The sequence below is a fragment of the Sorex araneus genome, chromosome 3, assembly GCF_027595985.1.
Source record: "Sorex araneus isolate mSorAra2 chromosome 3, mSorAra2.pri, whole genome shotgun sequence".
NCBI lineage: Eukaryota > Metazoa > Chordata > Mammalia > Eulipotyphla > Soricidae > Sorex > Sorex araneus.
Window position 1 is genome coordinate 191,324,179 of NC_073304.1, and position 25,799 is coordinate 191,349,977.

Genomic DNA, 25,799 nt, shown 5'->3' on the forward strand with positions numbered 1-25,799 from the left:
AGCTTAGGAGTATTTCCAGCACTCTGGCTTATTTTCTTTCTCTAGTACTCTTGGTTTAGGAGCCAATGATGTGTTCAGAATGTCTGAACCTGTCTGAAGCATCCAGAATGATGAAACATCTGTGTGCTGCTGAGGCTTCTTTGCCATGAGTTTTTAGTTTATATATGTATATAATCTTAAAACAATTTAAACACCGTAGATAATAATACTGTTGATAATAGGGTTTCATGCATAATAATCTCTCACCACTCACTCACCCAAAAGTTTCCACTTCCTGCTTCCCCTCCCATATAGACTTTCTGCTGAAGAACAGTTTTCAATTTCTGTTGCCTTTAGGCATTTGTAATTCCCCTGCTGTTTCTTTATATCCCACTATGAGACAGAGCGTTCTGTGTCTTTGCCTTTCCTTTTGACTAGCTTTACTCAGCATGATACTCTCCAGATCCATCCATGTAGCAGCAAATGGCATAATTTCATCCTATATCCAGTAGTATTCCACTGTGTATAAGTATCATGGTTTCTTTATCCAGTCCTCTGTTTTTGTATACCTGGATTGTTTCCAAATTTTTGCTACTGTGAGTAGTGCTGCAATTAACCTAGGAGTGCAGATGCCGTTCTGAATAGTTTTTGAGCCTTTGGGGTAGATGCCTAGAAGTGGAATTGCTGAGTTCTTACGGGAGCCTGATTCCTAGTTTTTTTGTTTGTTTGTTTGGGGGCCATACCCGACAGTGTTCAGGGGTTACTCCTGAGTCTTCATTCAGGAATCACTCCTGACAGTGCTTGATAACCATATGGGGTGCCAGAGATAAAACCCAGGTTGACTTCACACAGGCTAGTGCCTTATTCACTTACCTTAACTCCCATTTTGTAGTTTTTCAAGGTGTCCATTTCATATCGTTTTTCCAGAAGGGTAGACCAGTCAACATTCCCAACAGGAAATGAAGGTCCCTTTTTCCCACACACCAGCACTGGTTGTTTTTGATCTTTGTGATGTGTACCAGTATCACTGATATGAGATATCTTACTGATGTCTCGATTTGCATTTCCCTTATGATTCATGATACAGCGGTTTTTCTGTTTCGATTGTTTGCTTTTTGGTTTTTGGCCAATACCTTGTGGTGCTCAGGATTGATGCTTGGCTCTATGCTCAGGGATAGAGCTCAGGCTCAAAAAACTATATGGTTCCAAGGGTTGAACTGGAATTGAGTCAGCTGCGTGCAAGGCAAGCAACCTACCTGCTGTGCTATTGCTCTAGCCCCAGTGTAGATTATTTTTTCATATACCTTTTGGCCACCTGTATGTTTTTTGGGGGGGAAGTTTTTGTTAATCTCTTCTCTTTACTACCACCCTCCTCTCTTTTTTTTCTTGTAAAGTACTATAAGAAAAAGGTGCTTTATTTATCTTTATTTATGTCCAGATGAATGATGGGCAAGTATTTTCCTAATATGTGGGAGTGTCCTTTTTTTTCTTAAAACAAATTTAATTAAAACACCCTCCAAGCCTGTCTGTGGGGTTTATTTTTAATTATGTTCATCTTGTCTTTAATTGTGCAGAAACTATCTCTAGCTTCAGTATCATTTTCCCATGCGTTTTTGTTCCTGAATAGTTTTTTTTTGTTGTTGGTTTTTTTGTTTGTTTTTGTTTTTTGCTTTTTGGGTCACACCCAGCGATGCTCAGGGGTCACTCCTGGCTCTGCACTCAGGAATTACCCCTGGCTGTGCTCAGGGAACCATATGGGATGCTGGGAATCAAACCCAGGTCGGCCGCATGCAAGGCAAACACCCTACCCGCTGTGCTATCACTCCAGCCCCTGTTCCTAATAGTTTTAAATGGGCATTATCTGCTTTACAAATTTGTGTATAGCTTGGGGTGGAGAGATAGTACAGCAGATGGCAGGCACACTTGCCGTGCAAGTGGCTGACCCGGGTTTGATCAGCATCCCAGATGGTCCTCCATAGACTGCCAGGAGTGATTCCTGATGCAGAGCCAGGAATAACCCCTGTGGCCAAAAAAAAAAAAATGTATACCGCTGGAAAGATGGGATAGGGGTTAAGGCGACTTGCCTTGCATGATCCTCTGAGCACTGCCAAGAACAGCAGCATCCAGTCACAGAGCTAGGAGTATCCCCTGAGCTCCACCGTGTGTGGCCCCCAAAACAGAAACAAAAAACTTTTCTGATAGGAATGAGTTATGCATTTTTATTGTAGAGGGGCAGAAAAAAAATGGACATAATTTTTTCCTTTTTTCTCCCCACTTAATTTAAATACTGTGGTTTACAAAGTTGTTTGTGATGATGTTACAGGCTTCAGTATTCCAACACCAATCCTATCACCACTGTTACCTTTCCTCTACCAGGGTCCCCATTTTCCTAACCACCCCTCAAGCCTGTCCTCGTAGCAGACCCACAATAATTTATATTGCTTCGTACCACTGACAACTAACAGAATGGTCAAAAAATTAGTCCCATAGAAAAAAAATTGTGAAAATTGTTTTATCTCACCATGGGGACATTAATTCCTTTTGTGAGGTTTTACTAAGCTGCTGTTGCAAGCTAAGCCTTATATATTAATGTTTTTGTTAGTTGACATTGGTTAGCTTCTGCGTTACATTTCATCTATTCTGGTATGCTGGGATGTCAGTTGCACAGTTTGGATAGACATGTCATGTGGCTGGGAATGCAGTCGCGTGCTTTAGAAAATTCAGAACATTTAACAGGGAAGTTAACTGAGCGGTTTAGTATTTAATTGGGCATGGCTGCCAGGTCTTCCAGAAGTACGAAGACGTGTGGGGAGGTTGACCACCCCACTCTGAGAACACCTGGAGTTTTCAGCCAAAGAAATCTCTGTACCTGGATTTTTCTATCAGATTATGTTCTCTGTGATGCTCAGTCCCAAAGTGGTTGGGTTCAGCCAGAGGCATGACAGCAGCTTTAGGGTGTGGGAGCAGCTGCTGGGGCTTGGTTTGGGAAGGCACTGCCCCCTGCCCCTTCGTGGCAGGAAAATATTTTGAGAACTAGGTGGCCGTAAACACTGGCTAGCTTAGTTTTAAGAATTGTAGTGATACAGCTTTTCATAGTCTTAGATCACCTGTAATTTCTCAATGTTTTTGATTTTTATTTTGTAACCATTATTATGACAGCGGATAAACATAAATTTCAGAGGTTCCTGACTGCTGACACGGCCCTGGTTGTAACAGTGTATGCCCCAATCACTTTTCCTCCTGCATCTGTACTGCTTTTCAAACAGAATAATGATGGTAAGTTGGATTTACAGAGGTAAGGTAAATCCTACATGTTAATAGGTATAATCCTATTTTCTGTTTGTAGACCTAAGAAATTGATGAAATGAAGAAAGTAGTTATAGCTTTCAATATATTTCCTGTAGTCACTCATTTGACAGGAATGACAAACAAGTTTTATCTTGCTTGCAGACCATAACTAATCTGCACAAGCTGTTCAGAGTGCTATATTTAGGATAAGTTCTCAGGATATGGGCTGGAGAGATAATATAGGGTTAAGGCACTTTTCTTGCATGCAACTCTTCTTGATTCCTATCTCTAGCACAGGGGCCAGAGCAATAGTACAAAGAGTAATGCATTTGCCTTGCACGCAGCTGACCCAGGTTCAATCCCTGGCTTTCCGTATGATCCCCATGCACCACCAGGAGTAATTTTCTGAGCTCGGAGCCAGGAGTAACTCTGAGCACACCTGAGCACTGTCAGGTGTGGGGACCCAAAACAAAACAAGAACCAGAAACTGGTCACTGGAGAGGTAGTACAGTGGGTAGGGTACTTGCCTTGCATGCAGCCAACCCGGGTTCAATCCCCAGCATCCCATATGGTCTCCTAAGCACCTCCAGAAGTGATTTCTGAGTGCAGGGCCAGCCAGGAGTAACCCCTGAACATTGCTGAATGTGGCTACCTCCCCCCCAAAAAAAAAACTGTTCTGAGGGTAGGCTCAGAAATATTACCACTTGGTAAATTTTTCTTATGATTTTTTTTTAATTTATTTATTTGCTTTTTGGGTCACATCCAGCTATGTTCAGGGGTTACTCCTGGCTCTACACTCCGGAATTACTCCTGGCAGTGCTTGGGGAAGTATATGAGATCCGGGGATCAAACCAAGATTGGCTGCATGCAAGGCAAACACCCTACCCACTGGACTATAGCTCTGGCCCCATCAGTTAGTAATTTTTTTTTTGCCATTAACCCAATAGAGCACCATAGTATATCCTTATTTTAAAATTTCTGTATGTAAAGTCTTTAAGATCTTTGAATTACTCAGTTTTTATTGGAGGTTTTGAAGGGAAGGAGGGAGAGAGAGTGAGAGAGAGTGGGAGAGAGTGGAGAGTAACTCGCTCAAGAGAGAACCCAGGCTTCTCCAAGGGCGGAGAGAGCCCCTACACACATCCTAGCATTAGACATGAAAGCATGACAGTACACATCTCAAGAGGGGGGATGCGGGTGACACATGTGCTCGAGCACGTGGGCGCAAAAAGCACATGGGCTCAGGCAGCATATGCACCTAAAGTCTTTAAGATCTTACATAGGTCTTTCAATAACTACAGCAATAAGTAAAGGCTTCACTCTGCTTTTCCCCTTAGGAATGCACAGTCTCATTGCCACAGGCCATCTATTATCAGTAGATCCAGACAGAATGGTCATCAAGAGAGTTGTCTTAAGTGGTCATCCTTTCAAAATTTTTACAAAGATGGCAGTAGTACGCTACATGTTCTTCAATAGAGGTAAGTATGAAGCTAGGACATGATTGCCTTTGTGGTTTGAAGGCTAGGTGTAGTTTTGTTTTATTTTGGGCCATAGCGGGCTGTACTCAGGGCTTCAGGAATCACTCTGCTGGGAACTATGTGTAGTGCCAGGGATTGAACTTGGGTTAGCTGCGTGCAAATCAAGATTAATACGGACTGTACTATCGCTTTGGCCCTGAAGGTTGGGTTTATATTTGTGTATTAAAGTTTCATCTTGGGGCTGGAGAGATATATAAGGCACTTGCCTTGCATGTAGGCAGCCTGGGTTTGATCCCTTGCATCACATGTGGTCCCCTGAGTACCACTGGTTGTGTTCCCAATGACAAAAAAGCATAAAAGTTTCATCCTAGTCTTCTGTGTATTTTATTCTAAGATGATGTGCTGTGGTTTAAACCAGTGGAACTGAGAACAAAATGGGGCCGAAGGGGACACATCAGAGAACCTGTAGGTAAGAGAATTCCCCAGTGCCACTAAGTGACTTGCATTAGAGGATCACCGCTTTATTCTACTGTTTCAAATTTTGACTGCTCTATTTTCTTTCTAGGTACTCATGGCCACATGAAGTGCAGTTTTGATGGGAAGCTAAAGTCTCAGGACACAGTGCTAATGAATCTATATAAACGAGTTTTCCCTAAATGGACTTATGATGCATATGTGCCAGAACCAGTACCTTGGGTGAAAAGTGAGGTTTCTTCAACAGTGCCTGAAGTGGACATGGAGTAATGGATTAAATGGGATTCTATCATTGTTACTAGTTAGCACTCGGGCTTATGGGTACCTAAGTGGGTACCTACCGACTGTGTTTGGACAAAGTTTGTGTTTTCTACCTTATCCTATAGTTCGTCTGTCCCTTTTTGCAAAATAATACTTTATGACCTTGACAAGGTGTTTCAGATTAGTACAGATATTTTTCTGTTGCTATCACATGAAAAAGAAAGAAAAAAGTTTTACTGAAATATCTAGAGTTAGGATTTTGAAAGCTGTTAAGCAGAGAAGATAGGAAGTTGATTGTGACTAGGAAACAATTTGCAGGTGTCTTAACATTGAATCCTATCAATTTGCAAGTGTCTTAACATTGAATCCCATCTCTGGTTTTACATTATCAATTAAACAGAAACAGATTGATAAGGAACTGGCCTTTCAGCCTGCTTCACCCAAGTGAGGGAAGTTAAGTCTACATTTCCACCACTGAGCACAATACAAATGTTCTTCACTTCTGGAGAAACTGTTTGAAAATGCTGAGATAGCACAGCAGCCATACCAACAGCAGCTGTAGGTTCAATAAGCAGCTTCATCCTCTCCCACACCAGCTGGCTTGCATGCTGTTGGTACAAAGCAGTAAGAGTTAGTGAATGAGAGAAGAGGGGAGAGTCTGGTTCTTGGTATTTTATAAGGGCCAGATGAAGTTAAAAGCCCAGTCTGTTTGTTTTTACTGCTCGTAGTATGTGTTTGACAATGGAGCAGGGCTTTCCCCCCACCCCCCACTTCCGTCTCTTAATTCTACTGTTCTGAAAAGTTATATCCAGGGCATCCTCCCATATGTCATGAAGGTCATCTACACAAAGCCCTAAGTCACTCAGTTCTAGGAAGTTGCCCCATTTGCAGTTTCCTTGACTGTCAGAATCTCACCTTAATTTCATCCTCTGTGACAGTGAAGACATCATCCACAAGGTCCCGTATAATAGGCCAGGTGTTTAAGCCAATGCTAGATTTGACACCATCTGCTACAGTTTCTGGAGGGTGAATGTTGGGAGTCAGTTCCCCTTTCAGCTTGGACTGATAGCAGTCATCTGCATTTAGGGGTTCAGCAGCATATACCTTCACACTAGGTCTTAGCGCCTGGGAAGAGGAATAGTAGACTTCGTAAAGCTAGCCACAACATTTGCATGCAGTAGAATAGGAAGTGGAAATAACACTTTTTGGTTTGGTTTTGGGACCACACCAAGAGATGTTAAGGGATCGCACCTGGCAGGGCTCAGAGTGCCTGGGTTGACCCTAGGTCAGTCATGTGCAAGGCAATAACCCTGCCCACTGTTGCATTGCTTCGACCCCAGGAAACATATTTCTGCCTTCTCTTTAATAGATGATATAACCTTCAAGCACTTTAAATGGTATACCTAATGCTTCCCTTCGGTTGCCTGTTTCTGTGGAAAAGGGTATACTTCAGAATATCACCTGGTTTGGATAGTAGGTGAGATGGAATTTAAGGAAAGGATGGATTGGAGAGCTTAAAGCTTTTTGTGCTTAGAGTTATAGCGTTAAGAAAAGTGTTGTGAGGTCCAGAGAGTTACCATAGTAGATCATGCACTCACTTTGCATGCAGCTGGCCCAGTTGGATCCCTGGCACCACATATGGGCTCCAGTGCCACCCACCAGAAGTGATCCCTGGTTATAGAGCCCTGACCACTGCTGGGTATGACAACAAAACAGCAAAAGGCATGGTGCAGGGGGAGGGGGGACTTTCCACCTCAAATACCAGGAGATGGATGAAAGAAATGACAATATGAGGGAAATTGCATGTTAGAGAGGCAGCCTCGGTATACTATGATGTAAAATAAAGCGTTTTATTCTCAAAATGGGATGTTTTCCAAAAGTTTTCTCACCTTAATTGTAATTGCTATTCCAGCAACCATTCCTCCTCCTCCTACAGGTACCACCAATGCATCTACCGAGGGAATCTTTAGTGAGAAAGATAAATTATTAATAGCTAGTTTTATATGTACCTTTAAAATAAGTGATCCTAGATCTAACCACCAGTTTTACCTGTTGCTAAATAAGGACTATAGGAGTCAAAGTAATAGTAGAGCAGGACAGGCACTTGCCGTGCACTTGCCTTGGCAGCTGACCCGAGTTCAATCCCTGGCATCCCATATGGTTCCCTGAGTCAGCCAGGAGTGACTCCCGAGTGCAAAACCAGTAGTAACCCCTGAGCACCATTAGGTGTGGCCCCAAAATTTTAAAAATAAGGAATATAACTATGCTTTTTACCTGGTTCAGCACTTCCAAAGCAATTGTCCCTTGCCCAGCTATCACTGCAGGCTCCTGATTGGGATGTATCATGATGCCTTCTGTTTCCTCCATAATTCTTTTCGTAACATTTTCCCTGGACTGGAAAAATGACCAGTTAGCAAGTTAGATTCAGTCACTTAACAAGTCATTAGGTTAGCAAGTTAAATTCAGTCATTTAACACTTTATTGGTCATTTGCTGTTTTTGATTTGGGCCACTGTGTGGTGGTCCAGCCTTATTCCACTTTGCTTAGGTACTGTATGTTGTGCTGGGGGTCTAACTCAGTTCAACTGCATATAAGGCAAGTGCCTCAAAGGGTGTAAGGCACTGTATCTCTAGCAGTGATACAGTCATTTGCTGTTTTATTTTGGTATTGATCCATACTCCGCTATGCTCAGGTGAGAGCTTATACTTGGCTTTGCTGGCTCTGCTCAAGCCAGTCCTGGAGTGCTTAGAGAGCCCTTAGAGTGCCAGGGTTAGCTGCATGCAAGGCAAGCACTCTGCCTGCTGTACAATGTCCAGCCCATCTTTTAGATTTTGTTCAGGTATGGGAAATAGCCCCTGTTCAGGGCTGGAATGTAGGTAGGATGCTTGCCTTCCATGTGGCTGAACCAGGTTTGATTCCTGGAACCCCATGTGTTCCCAAATATTCTTCCAGGAGTCACTGAGTGCAGAGCCAGAGGTAAACCCTGAGCAGCATCAGCTGTGACTCAAACTCTCCACTCAAACAGAAAAATGGGTCTGGGGTCACAATACAGTCATCACTGTCATACTATTCACTGATTTGCTCGAGCGGGCACTAGTAATGTCTCCATTGTGAGACTTGTTACTGTTTTTGGCATACTGAGTATGCCACGGGTAGCCAGGCTCTGCTGTGTGGGTGAGATATTCTCGGTAGCTTGCCAGACTCTCCGAGAGGGGCGGAGGAATCAAACCTGGGTCAGCTGCATGCAAGGCAAACGTCCTACCTGCTGTGCTATTGCTCCAGCCCCACAGTACAGTGGGTAGAGCATTTGCCTTTCAAGTGGTGGACCCAAGTTTGATCCTCGGCACCCCGTATGGTTCCTTAGCATTGCCAGGAGTAACCCCTGAGCGTTGATGGGTGTGACCCAATAAGCCAATAAAGAAAAAAAGGGTCTGAAGGCCACAGTACTGTAGCTTAGCTTAGCTTGCACGTTTTAAATTCTGAGTTCAAATCCCAAGTGCCCCATAGGTGCGAAGCACAGTCCAGGCAGATCTGTTTGAGTTTGGAAGCTGTGCTACCTGTTCCTGCCACTGCAGCAAGGAGTCTTAACACCACAGAGAGGGGTGCAACCCTGATCAACAGTACCACTGAAGTCGATGTGCAATGATTGGTGGTGGGAGGTGTGCACTGGTGGAGGGAATGGTGTTAGATCATTATGTGACTGAAACCCAACCATGAACAGCTTAATGGTCTATCTTGTGGACATTCAAAATATTTAAAAACAAAAAACCCTGATAAACGATCTGCAGTGGACCAGAGTGATAGTACAGCAGATCTGGTGCTTATATCTCACCGGGCTGACCAGGATTCGATCCCTGGCATCCTCTGTGGTCCCCAAAACCAAAAATAAGATGCAAGCATCATGGTCAAGGAGTACAACCCCTGGTGAGCACCACAACCATAATTTGCCTCAGCTAAATGCTAGTCCTGGCAAGTCAATGATGGCTGAAACCCTAGTAAACACCAGAACTAAACGTGAGCACTATAGCCAGCCAGTGGCCACAACAACAAAGTAGGCTCACTTTGGTGATGCTGGGACTGCAAGTGCACACATGCCAACCTAAAACGTTACAATAAAGAGTGTTGATCTGGGAATGTAGCTCTGTGTGGTAGAGCATTTGCCTTGTTAAGGCCCTGACTGTAGCCCTCAGCACAGGAGGAGGTAACCCCAAAACAAATGTCTTGGCCCAGAGAGTAAAACGGCCTGAGCACATACTTTCAGGAGCATGTCCGTCCAATTCTCAGCTCCCATGGACCTACCCCACAACACTGCTGAGTGTGACCCCACCTCCCAATTATTATTTTTTTTGGGGGGGGCAATAAAAGTTGCCATTTACTGAAATGGAGAAGATTGGAAGATGAGCATTGTTGGGGCATAAGGTCAGGAGTTTTATTTTATTTGTGTGGTGCTGGGGGTTGAACCTACTACTTCACACATGCAAGGATGCAAGGCAAGTGATGTACCACTGAGCCACATCCCTGATCAAGAATTTGGTTTTAGGGCTGGAGCGATAGCACAGCGGGTAGGACGTTTGCCTTGCACGCGGCCGATTCGGGTTCGATTCCCAGCATCCCATATGGGCCCCTGAGCACCACCAGGGGTAATTCCTGAGTGCAGAGCCAGGAGTAACCCCTGTGCATTGCCAGGTGTGACCCAAAAAGAAAAAAAAAAGAATTTGGTTTTAGACGCTAAACTTAAGATGCCAATTAAGATACTCAAGTGAGAGGCTTAAACTAAAAAGTTTCACGTGGCATATTGTTAGGTTGGAATTAAATACTGCTCTCCTCACCTCATCACTTGGTTCACAGTAGGTTATGAAGGCTCCATAGGCTTGTATTGCCAGCTTTTTACAATTGGGAGCTGTCAGGGGAACCACAATATAAGCAGGAATCCCTGGGAAGGAGAAACATGATTAGCACAAATAAGGAGAATTTACGATTGAAAATTCTGTTCAGTTTCCTGTAATGAACGATACAGAAGTTTAATTGTCATGGCTCTTATCACTCACTGAAAGTATTTTCCCACTCCTTGGCTTAACCTACCCATGTTTCTGAGAAATCAAGTACCTTCCAACTTGGCAGCATAGGCAAGAGCCTGGCCATGGTTTCCACTGCTGTGAGTAACAACAGCTTTGGGCTTCTCTTCTGAAGTGGCAGAAACCAAACTTCTGATTGCATTCAGGGCACCACGAATCTGAAAAAGGGATGGTGAATTCATGCACTGAAATTTCAGTTTTGTATTTGGACTACACCAGGTGGTGCTTGGGGCTTATTCCTCACTCTGCACTCAGGGATCACTCCTGGCAGGGCTCAAGACCATCTGGGATCCTGGGGATTGAACCCAGGTCAGCCATGTGGAAGTCAAGCTCCCTGCCATCTGTACTCTCTCCAGCCCAGCCCTCTCCCCCAAGGAACTTAAGCTTCTCCTCAAAAAGACCAAGGAACTTTTCTATATTTTCCAATCCTAGTTTTTTGTTGTTGTTGTTTTTGCTTTTTGGGTCATACCTGGCGATGCACAGGGGTTACTCCTGGCTATGCACTCAGGAATTACTCCTGGTGGTGCTTGGGGGACCATATGGGATTCTGGGAATCGAACCTGGGCCAGCCGTGTGCAAGGCAAACACCCTACCCGCTATACTATTGCTCAGCCCCTCCAATCCTAGTTTTGGGTGTTTCCCACCCCCCATTTTTTGGGGGTCACTCCCAGTGGTGTGTGGGAGTGTCTGGCTCTGCACTCAGGAATCACTCCTGAGAGACTCGGGAGACTGAATGGGGTGCTGGGGATTGAACCTGGGTTGAATCAAGGCAAGTGCCCTACTTGCTATACTATCACTCCAGCCTCCAGCCCCTGTTTTTTTTTTTGTTGTTGTTGTTGTTGTTGTTTTGTTTTTTAGCACCTGGGTGCTCAGGGTTTACTCCTGGCTGGCTCTGGACTCAGGAATTATTGTGATGATGCTCAGAGAACCATATGGGATTTCAGGGGTCAAAATCAGGTCTGCTACATGCAAGGCCTTACCCACTATACTATTGCTCCAGCCTCGCTTTTTGTTTGTTTTTGTTTGGGGCCTACTCCCAGCAGCACCTAGGGCTAATTCCTGGTTCTGTGCTCAGGGATCATTCCTTGGGGTGTTCGAGGACTGCATGGGGTATAGGAATTGAACCCAGGTAATTTGTGTGTAAAACAAGCTCCTATCATGCTGTCTCTGATTCGAATCACTAAATCTGACTGATTTTACTTCTTTATAAATTTTGAGTTTTGGAGTTCACCTTACAGTTTTCAGGAGGTATTCCTTGCCCTGTGCTCAGGAATTACTCCTGGCAAGAATTGGGAGACTATATGCAGTGTCAGGAACTGGGGTTGGCCACATGCAAGGCAAGTGCCTCCAACTCTTCTCTGGCCCTGATTTTATTCCCTAAATATCACTTGTCTTTATCTCCTATTTTGGTGAGGCCACATTTTTCTATTTATCAAATCTCAACTGATTCTGTGTGAAAGATCATTGTCATCTACTATTTTCACTAGACTATAAAAGTTATCTTTTTCTTGGGGGGAGCCAACAGGAGGGGGCTTGTGACACACCCACTGCACTGATGCTAAGTGGGCACATATCTTTTGGAGAATCATATGCAGTGTTTAGGATTGAACTGGGAGATACGTTGTATACAAGAGAGATGCCCTAACTCCCATACTCTGTCCTGCACTTGACTGTTTTTTTTTTTTTTTTAAGGGGAAGCACAAATTACAAGCTGAAACTCTTGGGGGAGTGAAGAGGGGTCTGGGCCCAGACACATATGCAGCATGACATGTATCCTGTCACTGAGTTTCTCACTGTACTGCATCTCCCTGGTGCAAGCTGAACAGCATTTCTAAAAGGCATCGAATTACAGTGGTTTGCTACATTAAATTCTTTCTAGTTCCCTTCCTAGAGGGTTAGCTCACCTTTTACCTTTAAGCATGCTGGTACCTTTATCTGTAGGGTTTTGTTTTGTTTTGTTTTGTTTTGTTGGTGGGGGGCACCACACTCAGTGATACCTAGGGGCATCTCCTGACTTTGTGCCCGGGGATTGCCCCCAATTTAGGGCTCAAACTTGGGTCCCTTTCAATCAAAAACATTACTCTGTTGAGCCATCTCTCCAGTCCAACGCACTTTTAGTATTTTCAGTTGGGGCGGAAGGGACGGGTGATACCCAGAGTGCTTGAAGGATTTGGTGTTGGGGATTAAGCCCAGGATAATGCACTAACATCTCTCTGAACCATCTCTTGGGCCCCTATGTGTAGTTCTTAATCTCTACTCCCTGGTTTGGTTAAAAGTACTCATCCTCTGAAAATTGGTTTTGGCTTTTTTGAGCCCCACCTGGTAGTGCTCAGGGGACAACTTTCAGTTCAGTGATGGGTGTGGGGGCACTTCCAGCAGTGTTTGGGGGATCATGTAAGTGCTAAAGATTGAACCCAGGGCTCCTGCACACAAAGCACGACTCTAGCCCTTTGAGCTGTCTCCCACTTCTGCATCTGTATCAGTTGGCTCACACACTACTTGGTTCAACTTTATGGATCTTATCAACAAAATTGGTCTCTATAATCCCTATAATATCAATATTTTATATCTTTTTGTTTGAGGGGGGCAGGCCACATCTGATGGTGCTTAGCGGTTGCTCCTGGTGAATCACTAAATCTGACTGATTTTACTTCTTTATAAATTTTGAGTTTTGGAAGGAATTTGTGGTGCTGGGCCTCTAGAATATAAAGCATGTACTCAGGGCATTTATATGTCTATATCCCCTTTCATCCATCACAAGACACTTCTCATCAACCTATTTCTTTTTGTTTTGGGGTTTTGGGGATACACCCAATACTACATCAGGAGTTACTCCTTCCTAGTGGTACCTGGCAGCTGGGGGAGAAGGGGGGACCATATACAGTACTGGAGAGTGGTGGACCCGGGTTTGCTACATATAATGTAAGTGCCCCCTGTAGTATTTCTCCAATTCCTAAAAAGGGTCTTTTTTTATTTTTTGGCTTTTTGGGTCACACCTGGCGATGCTCAGGGGTTACTTCTGGCTTTGCACTCAGGAATTACTCCTGGCGGTGTTCAGGGGACTATATGCCATATGGGATGCTGGGAATCGAACCCGGGTGAGCCATGTGCAAGGCAAACACTGTATCTGCTGTGCTATTGCATCAGCCCCGCTAAAAAGGATCTTAAAGGTCAATTAATAGAAAATTCAGTAGTGCCTCTTGGTTGTTCTCATCAGACCATATGTGGTGCCAGGGAACAAACACGGTTGGTTGCTTATAAGGCAAGGCAAGGCAAACTTACTTTGTCCTCTATACTGCCTCTTTGACCCTTAAATTGATTATATATAGAGTAATCATTCCCATTTTGTCTTTAATAATACACTAGATAAATACATTTATCTGTTATCTCATTAGTTAGATTTAGTCACCAGAAGGTACCCTTTCAAATAGCTTGTCTTTCTTTGATAATTGTATGATCACCCTAATGAAGAAATTTTGAGATTGTCTTAAAGTGGCTCAATAATACTATGATGTTTCCTTAATCAAAGGAAATGTTCTATAGTCCCTTTTCATCATAAAAGGTAGTAATTTACTTCTACCTACTTCACTGGGTAGGCAGGAGGATCAAATAACTTTATACATGGGGCTGGAGTGATAGCACAGTGGGTAGGGCGTTTGCCTTGCACTCGGCCGACCCAAGTTCGATTCCCAGCATCCCATATGGTCCCCTGAGCACCGCCAGGAATAACTCCTGAGTACAGAGCCAGGAATAACCCCTGTGCATCGCCAGGTGTGACCCAAAGAGCAAATAAATAAATAATAGCTTTATACATATTTTAGAAGGCAAATAATATACCATCAAAAGGGGTTGTTACCTTAAAAGATCCTGTTTTCTGGAAGAGTTCACATTTGAAGAAAAGATTGCGCCCTGTTACTTCATTCAAAATGGAGCTTGTTAACACTGGTGTAAGATGGACAAAATCTTGAATGTTGATAAGAGCTTTTTCGACATCAGCAAAGGAGATGCAGTACTGAGCATTCATGGTTCTGAAACCCAAGAAGAAGGAAGAGGATCAAAGCAAAACCTGAGACAGTGTGTTAATTGGAAAAGATTTTGATAATGTAGATTATAAGATGTACAACACTGGCTTGCATTTCAAGCCCGTGTTCTCCCTTAAATATATATTTCACTTACTTATCTCTATGTCTCTTTGAGAGAGAGAGAAAGAGAGAGAGAGAAAGAGAGAGAGAGAGAAAGAGAGAGAGAGAGAGAGAGAGAGAGAGAGAGAGAGATGGGCTTGCTCTTCAAGTCTGTGTTCTCCCTTGAGCATGTATCTCACTTGCTTGTCAATTTCCACTCTGTGTTCTCTCTTAAACACAATTCTGTGGCCGGAGTGACCGTATAGCAGGGTAAGGCATTTGCCCTACACACGGCTGACCCCGGTTCTATCCCCAGCATCCCATATGGTCCCCTGAGCATTGCCAGGAGTAATTCCTGAGTGCAGAGCCAGGAGTAACCTCAGCATTGCTGGGTGTGACCCAAAAAGACAAAAAACAAAACAAAACAAAAAACAACTTCTCTCTCCCCTCACATCTAAATAAATTTCAATAAAAACTATCTTGTAAGGGCCAGAGCAATAGTACAGGGGGTAAGGCTCTCTTGCCTTGCATGCAGCTGACCCAGGCTTAACCCCTGGTACTACATATGGTCCCCTGAACCTGCCAGAAGTGATCCCCAAATGAAGAACCAGAAGTAAGCCCTGTTGTAAGCATCCCCTGCCTCAAAAGACTGAAACAATGTCCAACACCAAGAGTGAACTTTTGTGTCAACTATGGACTTGAGATGGTTCATAATCATAATCTGGTATGTCTGTGTAGGTACATCAGGTACATTATTTGTATCTGTACCTGTTCATTAACTTGACTATGTACCTTAGTCTTCTCTAAGAAAAAAATTATATTGTGTGTGTTTGTGTTTTAATGAAGCAAAATAGTTTTGTTTGTTTTGGGGCCATACAGATGCTCAGGACTTACATTGTACTGCCTCTGCATTCAGGGATCATACAGGCAGTGCTCAGGTCTTAGTTCTGGCTCTGTGTTCAGGGATCAGTCCTGCAGAGTTTGTGGGACAACATGGAATCGAACCTGGGTTGACAGGATTCAAGGGAAGTTCCTACCTGCTGCGCTAGCATTCCATAATTGTTATTTTCAGTAACTGCTATATACCTCCATTTTTTTCTCTATTTCTTTCTATGGTAATGCTGAAAATCATACCCAGGACTTCACCTATGCAAGGTGTTTGACTTTACTCTCAATATTTTTGGCCATACCCAGTAGCCAAAGATCATTCTTGGAAGGCTCTGGGGGCCACATTGCGTGCTGGGGATTGAACCCGCATTAGCCACATGCAACTTACTACCCTTTTTACTGTTGCTCCAGCCCCAAGTATTTGACTTATTCTTGTTGGATAGCACTGGGTTGTCTTTGCTGCTCCCGCAGAGAATTTAAGGTCTATTGAGTCACTCCTACAACAGAGCAACTGAGGCACAAGTAATAATCCTATATTGCTTTTCTCTTTCCTTTATGTCATTTGTATGATTTAGCAATGTCCTTTTTGTATAGACACAGGAAAACAATTGATGCTATGCTATGTAACATGGAAGTTAATTGACTCCAAAATAATATTTACTCCTGGGCATCTGTATTTACTTGACTTAAGCCTCAGTTGCCCTTAGTTCCTAGCACTCCAAGAGCAGAGTTCTGTCGAGGGACTGATGGACCCAGGGAAAGCTGTGAGCTACCCTGGCATCGAAATGGGACAGGCCAAGCACCATAATATTTAACTATAAGTTAAGAGCACGGTCATGAACAAACTCTTGGGTCATGACCCAAAAGAGGTAACTGAATAAGGACCCTGCTGGGGTTAGGAAGACTAACCTGGCCTGAGGACTGTGGTCTGGAATATATAGTGAGATATCCTCAGGAAGAACCAAACTTTAAGCTTGATATATCTCTTGCTATGCTACATAAAATGACATTGATAGAAATATTATAAGAAGTAAGTTCACTATAACTATTTAAGTGGATTACTAGCTGAGGAAAGAAGAAAGCAACACACCCTGAATGGAATCCTGCTCTTGAATGAATGTCCTAGTAATCTGGTGTAATCTCTGTTTTTTTTTTTTTTTTTGCTTTTGGGTCACACCTGGCGAAGCTGGTGGTGCTCAAGGGACCATATGGGATGCTGGGACTTGAACCCGGGTTGGCCGTGTGCAAGGCAAACGCCCTACTCTCTGTGCTATCACTCCAGCCCCTGTTTTTTTGTTTTCTGTTTTGGCTTTTTGGGTCACACCCAGAGATGCACAAGGGTTACTCCTGGCTTTGCACTCAGGAATTACTCCTGGCATTGCTCAAGGGACCATAGGGGATGCTGGGGATCGAGTCAAGGTTGGTCCTGTGCAAGGCAAACGCCCTACCCGCTGTGCTATCACTCCAGCCCCTAGAGTAATCTCTGTAGATGAGATTTTGTCCTTGAGTTAATCTCCTGGAGGAGTGGTCTTACCTCTCTTTGTTGATTTGTTAATGTTCAACTCCACCTTTGTATCCCCACCCTACATGACTTCTATATAAACTATGCTGTAAGGGGCTGGGGAGGTCAGGTCAGATGGTTAGAAGTCAGAGGGTCAGAAGATTGGGAGAAGTCAGAAGATTACAAGGTCGCCAAGGTCGTCAGGGTCACAGGGTTAGAAAAGGTCAGAAGAAGAAGAGACCAGAGACTGAAGAAGACAACAGCAGCAGATTAGAGAGCAGGAGACAGAGAGAGTGAGACAGAGCACAACAGCACGGACAGAAGACAGAGGACTGAAGAGAAGAGCAGAAGTTAGAAAAGGAAGACTACCGAGACTGAAGAGGAGAGACTGAGACCAGAAACAGAGACCAGAAGAGAGACTACAGAGACGAGAGTCAGAGACCAGGTAGACAGACAGAAAAGAGCACAACAGCACACACAGAAGCAGAGCACAAAGAAGAAGATAGAAAGAGAGTACAGCAAGGAAGAGAAGACAAGAAGATGAAGGAGGAAAACTGAGACTTTGGAGACTTTGAGGTCCTCGAGGAGACTAGGATGATGGAACTCTGATGACTGAGAGTACGGCCATAATGGATGACTACAACTGCGCCCTAAAGGGAGAGATTGAACAATGCCCGGGAGTCCGCCCGTCGCCCATCGTTTGCCGGTTGTGCTGGAAGAGCCTGGGGAGGCTGCTCCCGGTCCACCAAATGCTGCCCCATTTCCTGCCTATGCATGTTGAGTTGAGTTGTGTGGAAACTCAACAATTCTAAGCAGTATCTCAGCTCCCTTTTTTTTTTCTTTTTGGGTCACACCCGGCAATACATAGGGGTTACTCCTGGCTCTGCACTCAAGAACTACCCCTGGAGGTGCTCAGGGGACCATATGGGATGCTGGGAATCGAACCCCGGTCGGCTGCATGCAAGGCAAACACCCTACCCACTGTGCTATCACTCTAGCCTCACAGCCCCCATTTTTCATTACTTACATTGTAGCATTTCTTTCTTTCTCTTGGGTTTTGGGGCCACAGTCAGTGGTAAACATGAGCTATTCCTGGCTCTGTGCTCACAGGACTGACTCCTACAGTGCTTGGAAGCCCATATCCAGTGCCAAGGATTGCAAGATTGAACAGGGGTTAGCCATGTGCAAGTCCCTGTGCTCACCGTCTCTGGCTCCATTATTATTATTTTCTCTCTTTTGGCCTTTTGGGTCACACCCAGCGATGCTCAGGGGTCACTCCTGGCTTTGCACTCAGGAATTACTCCTGGCAGTGCTCGGGGAACCATATGGGATGCTGGGAATCAAACCTGGGTCAGCTGTGTGTGTGGCAAATGCCTTACACACTGTACTATCGCTCCAGCCCCTGGCTCCATTATTTTATTTATTTATTAAAAATTTTTTTTAATAGTTCCAGGCTGACTTTATTTATTTATTTATTTATGGTTTTGGGGGTCACATCCGGCGATGCACAGGGGTTATTCCTGGCTCATGCACTCAGGAATTACTCCTGGCGGTTCTCGGGGGACCATATAGGATGCTGGGATTTGAACCCGGGTCGGCCGCACGCAAGGCAAACACCCTACCCGCTATGCTATTGCTCCAGCCCTGTGGCTCCATTATTTTTAAAAAAATATTTTTGTTGTTGCTATTGTTACTGTTTTGGTGCCACACCCAGCAATAATCATGGATTACCCCTGACTTTGCACTCAGAAATTACTCCTGGAGGTGCTCAGAGGACCATCTGGGATTCCAGGGATTAAAACTGGCTGGCCTCGTGCAAGTGCCCAACCCACTGTACATTATCATGGCACAATTTTTTCTTTTATTTTTGCTTTTAGAATCATACCCGGCAATACTCAGGGGTTCCTCCTAGATCTGTATTAAGGAATTACTCCTAGACGTGCACAGGAGACCATATGGGATGTCAGAGATCAAACCTAGGTTTGTTGCCTGCAAGGCAAGTGCCCTAGCCGCTGTATATCTTTTTTTTTTTTTTTTGCTTTTTGGGTCACATCTGGCGATGTACAGGGGTTACTCCTGGCTCTGCACTCAGGAATCACTCCTGGCGGTGCTCAGGGGACCATATGGAATGCTGGGATTCGAACCCGGGTTGGCCGCGTGCAAGGCAAACGCCCTGCCTGCTGTGCTATCGCTCCAGCCCCAACCGCTGTATATCTCTTTAATCCCATATTTTTATTTACTTATTTATTTAGGTATTTGATATGCCAGAAACAGTAACAGCAAGTCTCACACTGGAGACGTTACTGGTGCCCGCTCGAGTAAATCGATGAACAACGGGATAACAGTGCTACATTTAGTTTTTTGGGGCCACACCTGGTGGTACTCATCACTTACTACTGGCTCTCTGTTCAGGAATCACTCCTGGCAGAGATTAGGGGTGCATATGTGTGCTAGGGACAGAACCTGCATTGGCTACATGCAAGACAATGCCCACTGTACTATCTTTCTGGGTCCCCTATTATTATTATTTTGGTTTTGGAGCCACACCCAGCAGTGCTCAAGGTCTACTCCTGGCTCTGTGCTCAGAGATCACTCCAGGCTACTTGAGGGACCACATGGGGCTCCAGGCACTGAATCTGGGTTAGTTGTGTGCAAGGCAAGTGCCTTACCCATTGTACTATCTCTCCCTCCCCCATTATATTTATTATAGTATTTAAATATTTCTCTTTATTGTTACTTTTTATGAGGCTGTACCCTGCTGTACTATACATGTGGCTTTTTGTCTACATAGTGGGGATACACTGGTGGTTCTCATGGGCTACTCCCTGTTCAGTGTTCAGGAAATTGTGTGGTGAGACTGAATTCAGGCCTCCTGCATGCAAAGTATGGACCTAGCCTCTCTTTCTCTCTCTCTCTCTCTCTCTCTCTCTCTCTCTCTCACTCTCTCTCATCCAGCAACAGAAAAAATATATACATATATTTTATTTTGCCAGGGGCCTCTGATGAGGTCACATCCAGCAATCTCAGGGGTTACTCCTGGCTCTGCACTCAGGAATTACTCCTGACAGTGCTCAGCGATATGGCATGCCAGGTATTGAACCTAGGTCAGCTGTGTGCAAGACAAAGCCCTACTCGCTGTACTGTTGCTCTGGCCCCATATTTTTTTCTTTCTTTTTTCTTTCTTTCTGGGTTATACCTGGCGATGCACAGGGGTTACTCCTGGCTCTGCACTCAGGAATTACCCCTGGCGGTGCTCAGGGGACCATATGGGATGCTGGGGATAGAACCCAGGTCAGCAGTGTGCAAGCCAAATGCGCTATTGCTCCAGCCGCTCCCCCCATATTTTTCAATTTAATTTTTGTTTTTTGTTTTTGGGTCACACCCGGTGGTGCTCAGGGCTTACTCCTGGTTCTGTATTCAGTGACTCCTGGGTCACTCATTGTGGTGTTAGCAGGACCATATGGGATGCTGAGAATCAAACCCAGGTCAGCCATGTACAAAGCAAACACCTTACCTGCTGTACTACTGCTCCAGCCCAGGAGCATTGTATATTTTTATATAAATGGTTTATGTTTCCTTGACAAAGACAAATCTATCTATGCTTTTGTGTTTGTCTTTCACAATCATATGCAGATAAACTTTCTTTGTTTCTGGGCCACCCTAAAAGTCCTTAGGGGACAATGAGAGAAATAGAATACAGGGCCTCACATAAGCAAGGCAAAGTGAGACCTACAATAAAACCTTTTCTGGGGTGAGTGGGTAGCTACACCTGATGGGATGCAAGAGCAATCTCTGGTGCTGTGGATTCACAAAAGGATAAATGGAATGCACGGCAAATGCTTAACCCCTGCACTATCTCTTTGGCCCCAAATTAAACATTTCTGATAAATTTTGTAACCTACTCATCATAAATTTACAATTCTTTTTGTTTTGGGGCCTCATCTGATGATACTCAGGGGTTACTCTTGAAGGTGTTTAAGGGACCATATGGGATGCTGGGGACCGAACTCAGGTCGGCTTTGTGCAAGGCATGTTTCTTAATCATTGAAATATCCGGTCCTCATTTTTATTTTTGGGCCATACCTGTCTGTGCTCAGGCTTACTCGTGGTACTGTTCTCAGGAATCACTCGAGGTGGTGCATAGGATATCATGCTGGGTACACAAGACAAGTGGACTGCTGAACTCTCTAGCTCCCTCCAATAATATTTTTTTGGAGGCATTCCAGTGGTACTCAGGGCTTACTCCTGTCTCTGTACTCAGGGTTCACTCCTGGTGGGCCCAGGGGACCATATGAGGTGCCCAGATGATCAAACTCAGATCAGCCAGGTGCAAGGCAAACGTCTTACCCACTGTACTATCAGTCCAGTCCCTCTGATAACTTTTTTAATGATTTCACAGTTGTGTATGTGAATTTTCTATATCCTGAATTAATTCAGTAATTTATGTATTTCTAGCAAAATCACCAAATTTAAAATTAGTATAAAGTTGTTCATAGTAATATGCATGTTATTTTATTCATATTATTCATTTATACACAGTATTCTTTATATACCACACAAAACACCTTCTATATATTAAATTCTAATTAGGTCAAAGTGAGACTGGAGTGAAAGCAAAGCAGGTAGGGCATTTGCCTTGCATGTGGCTGACCCGGGTTCAATCCCTCCGTCCCTCTCTGAGAGCCCGGCAAGCTACCAAGAGTATCCCGCCCACACAGCAGAGCCTGGCGAGTTACCCATGGCATATTGGACTGCCAAAAACAGTAACAACAAGTCTCACAATGGAGACGTTACCGGTGCCTGTTTGAGGAAACTGATGAACAATGGGACAACAGTGCTACAGTGCAACAGTGCTAGGTCAAAGTGATAGTACAGTGGATAGGGTACTTGCCTTCCAAGTGATGGACCCAGGTTTGATCCCTGGCATCCCATATGCTTCCCTAAACACAGCTAGGTGTGATTTCTGAGTGCAAAGCCAGGAGTAACTCCTAAACATTGCTGGGTACAGCCCCCAAATAAACAAAAAACCAAAAATCTCAAAACTCTTTTTAGTGTAGCTACATGCTGTTAGAAAAATAGACTTAGGGTTGGAGAGAGAGTACAGAAAGTAAGGTATCTTCTTTGCATGTAGCTAACCCTGGTTCAATCCCCAGCACTACTTAGTGACCTCTGAGGACTAAATCAAGATTAAGTCAGCCCTGAGCACTGCTAGGTGTGAACCATCTTCTCCCCCTATCCTACTTCATCCCCCCTTCACTTCCCCAAACTAGGCCTATGGCTGGAGATAGGTCAATGGGCTGAGTGTATGCTTTGCATGCAGTCTTGGTTTGATCCCTACCACTGCATATATCTCAGAGCTCTACTAGGAGAAACTCCAAAATACAGAATCAGAAATAGCCAAGTGCACTTCAGAGTGTGGCCCCAAATCCAAAACAAACATTTATTCTGCCTTCATAGTTCAGTTTAGTGGAGAGTTGTGTAATGTGTAATAATTCAAAATATGTTTACAAATACTGACAGATGACTTTGGGTAACTGTTACAATTCCCTAATCTTAGACGGGAGGCTTAAGGATGGTCTAAGGTGTAGGAAGGACTCCAGGGGTGTCAGATGCTTGTGGATGGCCCTTGGTGGTTGCTCCAGGGTTATATGAGAGGGGATCCAACCAGAGCTCAGGCATATGAGGCACAACCTCCAGCCCATTAACTATCTCACCAGTAGTAAAACAATCTTTTCAATTTATTGAATCACCATGATATCCAAAGTTATTCATGATTGAAATCAGTAGTAAAACCTGAGTCTGAGGATGAACAAGCAGAGCGGAGAGCAAAGTGTTTCAGGTAGAGTTACAATACATTTTGCTGCTGTTGTTCATATATTACTGGGTGCACACCCAGCAGTGTTCAGAGCTTACTCCTGGCTCTGTACTTCTGGCTCAATGCTGAGGGATGACATATGGTGGTGCTTAGACAGACATATGTGGTGCTGGGGGATGGAAACTCAGATTTGACACGTTCAAGGTAAAGCACCACTGTACTCTCTCTGATCCCGAAACTAACACATATGAATGTTTTAAGGAGAAGGCTTTGAACGTGTCAGGTAGACAGACTAACTCTTTGAAGGCTTTCAGGAGAAAAAATCTTGGAATATTCCAGAAACTAAAAGGTCAGTGTGACAGGGCCAGAGAAATAGTACAGTGGGTAGGACACTTGCATTGCACGTGGCTGATCAGGGTTCAATCTCCAGCATCCCACATGGTCCCTTGAGCACTGTCAGGAATAATTCCTGAGTGCAGAGCCAGGAGTAACTTCTGAGCATTGCCAATTATGGCCCCCAAAGCCAATGTGTATAAAAATAATGATGAAATGAGAGTTGATACAAGAGTAAAGTTGGCAGGTTCCAGATTATTCAGGGATCATGACTCATGCATTTTGTGTTTATTTTTCTGTCATATCCAGCTGTGTTGGTGGGGGTGGCTGGAGCAATAGTATATATGGGTAGGATATTTGCCTTGCATGCGGCTGACCAGGGTTCAATCCCCAGCATCCCATATGGTCCCTTGAGCAGTCAGGAATAATTCCTGAGTGCAGAGCCAGGAGTACCCCCACCATCGGCCTGAGTGTGACCAAAAAAGCAAAAAAAAAAGATACCACCAAAAAACAAAACCATAACTCCACCCCTCACCCCCAAACAAACAAACCAGCTATATTCAGTGGCTTTCAGTTCGGTGCTCAAGGGAGCCCTAGTGTTGCTGCAGGACACTGTGGTGCTAGGTAGTAAACCCCCAAAATGTGCATCTAGCACGTTGTACTCTCTCTGGCTCATGGTCTTTTTTTGGGAGGTGTGTGTGTGGTGCTTTGGAGTACATCCAGGGGTGCTCAGGGGCTATTCCCAGTTCTGTGCTTGGCTGTGATCCCAGGTGGTGTTTGGAGGAACCATATGTTCTGGTTCTGGCAGGCATTGAATGATTGTCTGCAAGGTGAATTCCTTACCTCCAGTACTATCTTCCTGGACTTTGGTGTTTTTTTCTTTTTTTTCTTAAAAGCCATGGACAGGTCAGAGAGATAGGACAGGGATTCATGCCTTTTCTTTCACATGCCAACCCTAGTTTGATCCTCAGAACAACATATGGTTCCCCAAGTAGCCTCAGGAGTGATCCCAAAACATAGTGGCACATGATTGCACCTTCCCTTCCTCTCTGCTCCCCCTACTCCCCCCCTCCCACCAACCCCTACTGAAAGTAAATGACATGTTAGAACCGTATTTTCAGAAAACCACTCTGGTTATGTTGTGGTGAATGAAAAGGAAATAGCAAACAGGGATCTAATTAAGTACTGAAGTTTCAAGGTTTCCATTACACATGCAAGAAAAGTGTCCTCGGATTTTGGGTCACACTTAGCTGTACTCAAGCTTACTCCTGGCTGTCCTCAGGGACCACTACCACTACAGGCGATGCTCTGGTGCTGGAGATCTAATTGGGTTTGACTTCCTGCAAGGCAAGCACCCTGAACTCCTATTTTTCCTTTGGCCTCATGTTATTGAGCTTTCTGTCTGGTTGTGACAGCCAGATTATATATGGGGGAATACAGGAGAAAAATGATGAATATATGAAACTCAGAGACTTTGTAAGCAGTAACAGACTGACTTGTAACAAAGAATCTAAAATTGTTGAGTTTACCAAAATATTAGAATTATTTCCTTGATTTTTTTTTTTTTTTTTTTTTTGGTGGGGCATACCCAGTTGTGCTCAGGGTTTACTGTTGACTCTGTGTTCAGGGATTATTGGTGGTGCTGGGGATTGAACCAGGTAAACTGCATACAAGGTACATGCAGGAAACCTATCCAATTCCCCTGATTCTTTCTTGTTTGCACCATAAAAGCTAAAAGGTAAAGGAGAATTAAAAAAATCCAAGAACTGACAACAAAAAACTTGAAGTACCGCCCCACCGCCGAGATGTGATCCCGGGGGCCGCACGCATGTGCAGCCTCTCCACAGCTGCACAAGCGTGAATCCAGACACAGCAAAACCTCTTTCGGCATGGGCAACTCCTCGCAGAATGTCTCCAGCCTGAGAACTAAGCCTCGGCCCTGTGCTCGCCCAGGAGGGGAAAGGTATTTCTCTCTCTCGCCTCTTTCTCTCTGGGGATGAAGGGCGCGGTGGCCGCCATATTAAGACGACCACAGATTGGGTTTTCAAGCCTGCAATTATCTAATATCTGGAAGAAATCTCCCTGAACTTCTTGTTAAAGTACAGAAATTCAAGCGGCCGCGCGACCTTATTTGTCTTCACAGTAGGTCTGAATCTAGTGGGGTACTCATAACAACAATAGTGAGGTTTGTGTTGAAATATTGAATGTAACCAAAGTAAACAGAATGTAAAATGAAACTTACCAGTTACAAGGTAAGGGGTGGGGGGGCGGGATGGGAGGTGTACTGTGTGGGTTTTTTTTTTTGGGTGGTGGTATATGGGCACTGGTGAAGGGATGGTTGTTTCAGCATTGTATAACTGAGACCTAAGTCCGAAAGCATTGTAATCTTCCACACGGTGATTTAATAAAAAAAAAAAAAATGAGTTGCTAACAATGGAAAAGCTCAAAAAAAAAAAAAACTTGAAGTACCATAGTATTACTGACATAAAAATCAGCAGGGGCTTGGGTAGGAAAATGAAGGTAGAAAAGATACATTTTGGGGGTGGCAGAGATAGTATAAACATTAAGGCTTTTTGCCTTGTATGCTGC

General features: G+C 44.2%; 2 protein-coding genes and 1 non-coding gene across 6 annotated transcripts in view; 2 read left to right on the plus strand and 1 right to left on the minus strand.

Annotated features, from left to right (window-relative positions):
- TSR1 (TSR1 ribosome maturation factor) overlaps positions 1-5,895 on the plus strand; it is an 18,151-nt gene extending 12,256 nt beyond the window's left edge. The window contains exons 12-15 of the mRNA XM_055131117.1: positions 3,139-3,255; positions 4,602-4,742; positions 5,137-5,211; positions 5,308-5,895. Of these exons, the coding sequence (XP_054987092.1) occupies positions 3,139-3,255; positions 4,602-4,742; positions 5,137-5,211; positions 5,308-5,486 (512 nt within the window). The 3' untranslated portion in view covers positions 5,487-5,895. The remainder of the gene's footprint in view (positions 1-3,138; positions 3,256-4,601; positions 4,743-5,136; positions 5,212-5,307) is intronic.
- Positions 55-146, plus strand: LOC129404064 (small nucleolar RNA SNORD91 family). Its single transcript, XR_008629662.1, has one exon. It is a non-coding gene; the product is annotated as a small nucleolar RNA SNORD91 family (small nucleolar RNA).
- SRR (serine racemase) overlaps positions 5,870-25,799 on the minus strand; it is a 27,531-nt gene continuing 7,601 nt past the window's right edge. For all 4 annotated transcript variants that reach the window (XM_055131122.1, XM_055131119.1, XM_055131120.1 and 1 more), the window contains exons 2-8: positions 14,409-14,580; positions 10,584-10,710; positions 10,307-10,410; positions 7,752-7,871; positions 7,367-7,441; positions 6,393-6,602; positions 5,870-6,085 (exon numbers count right to left, since the gene is read on the minus strand). In XM_055131122.1, the coding sequence (XP_054987097.1) occupies positions 5,870-6,085; positions 6,393-6,602; positions 7,367-7,441; positions 7,752-7,871; positions 10,307-10,410; positions 10,584-10,710; positions 14,409-14,576 (1,020 nt within the window). In that variant the 5' untranslated portion in view covers positions 14,577-14,580. The remainder of the gene's footprint in view (positions 6,086-6,392; positions 6,603-7,366; positions 7,442-7,751; positions 7,872-10,306; positions 10,411-10,583; positions 10,711-14,408; positions 14,581-25,799) is intronic.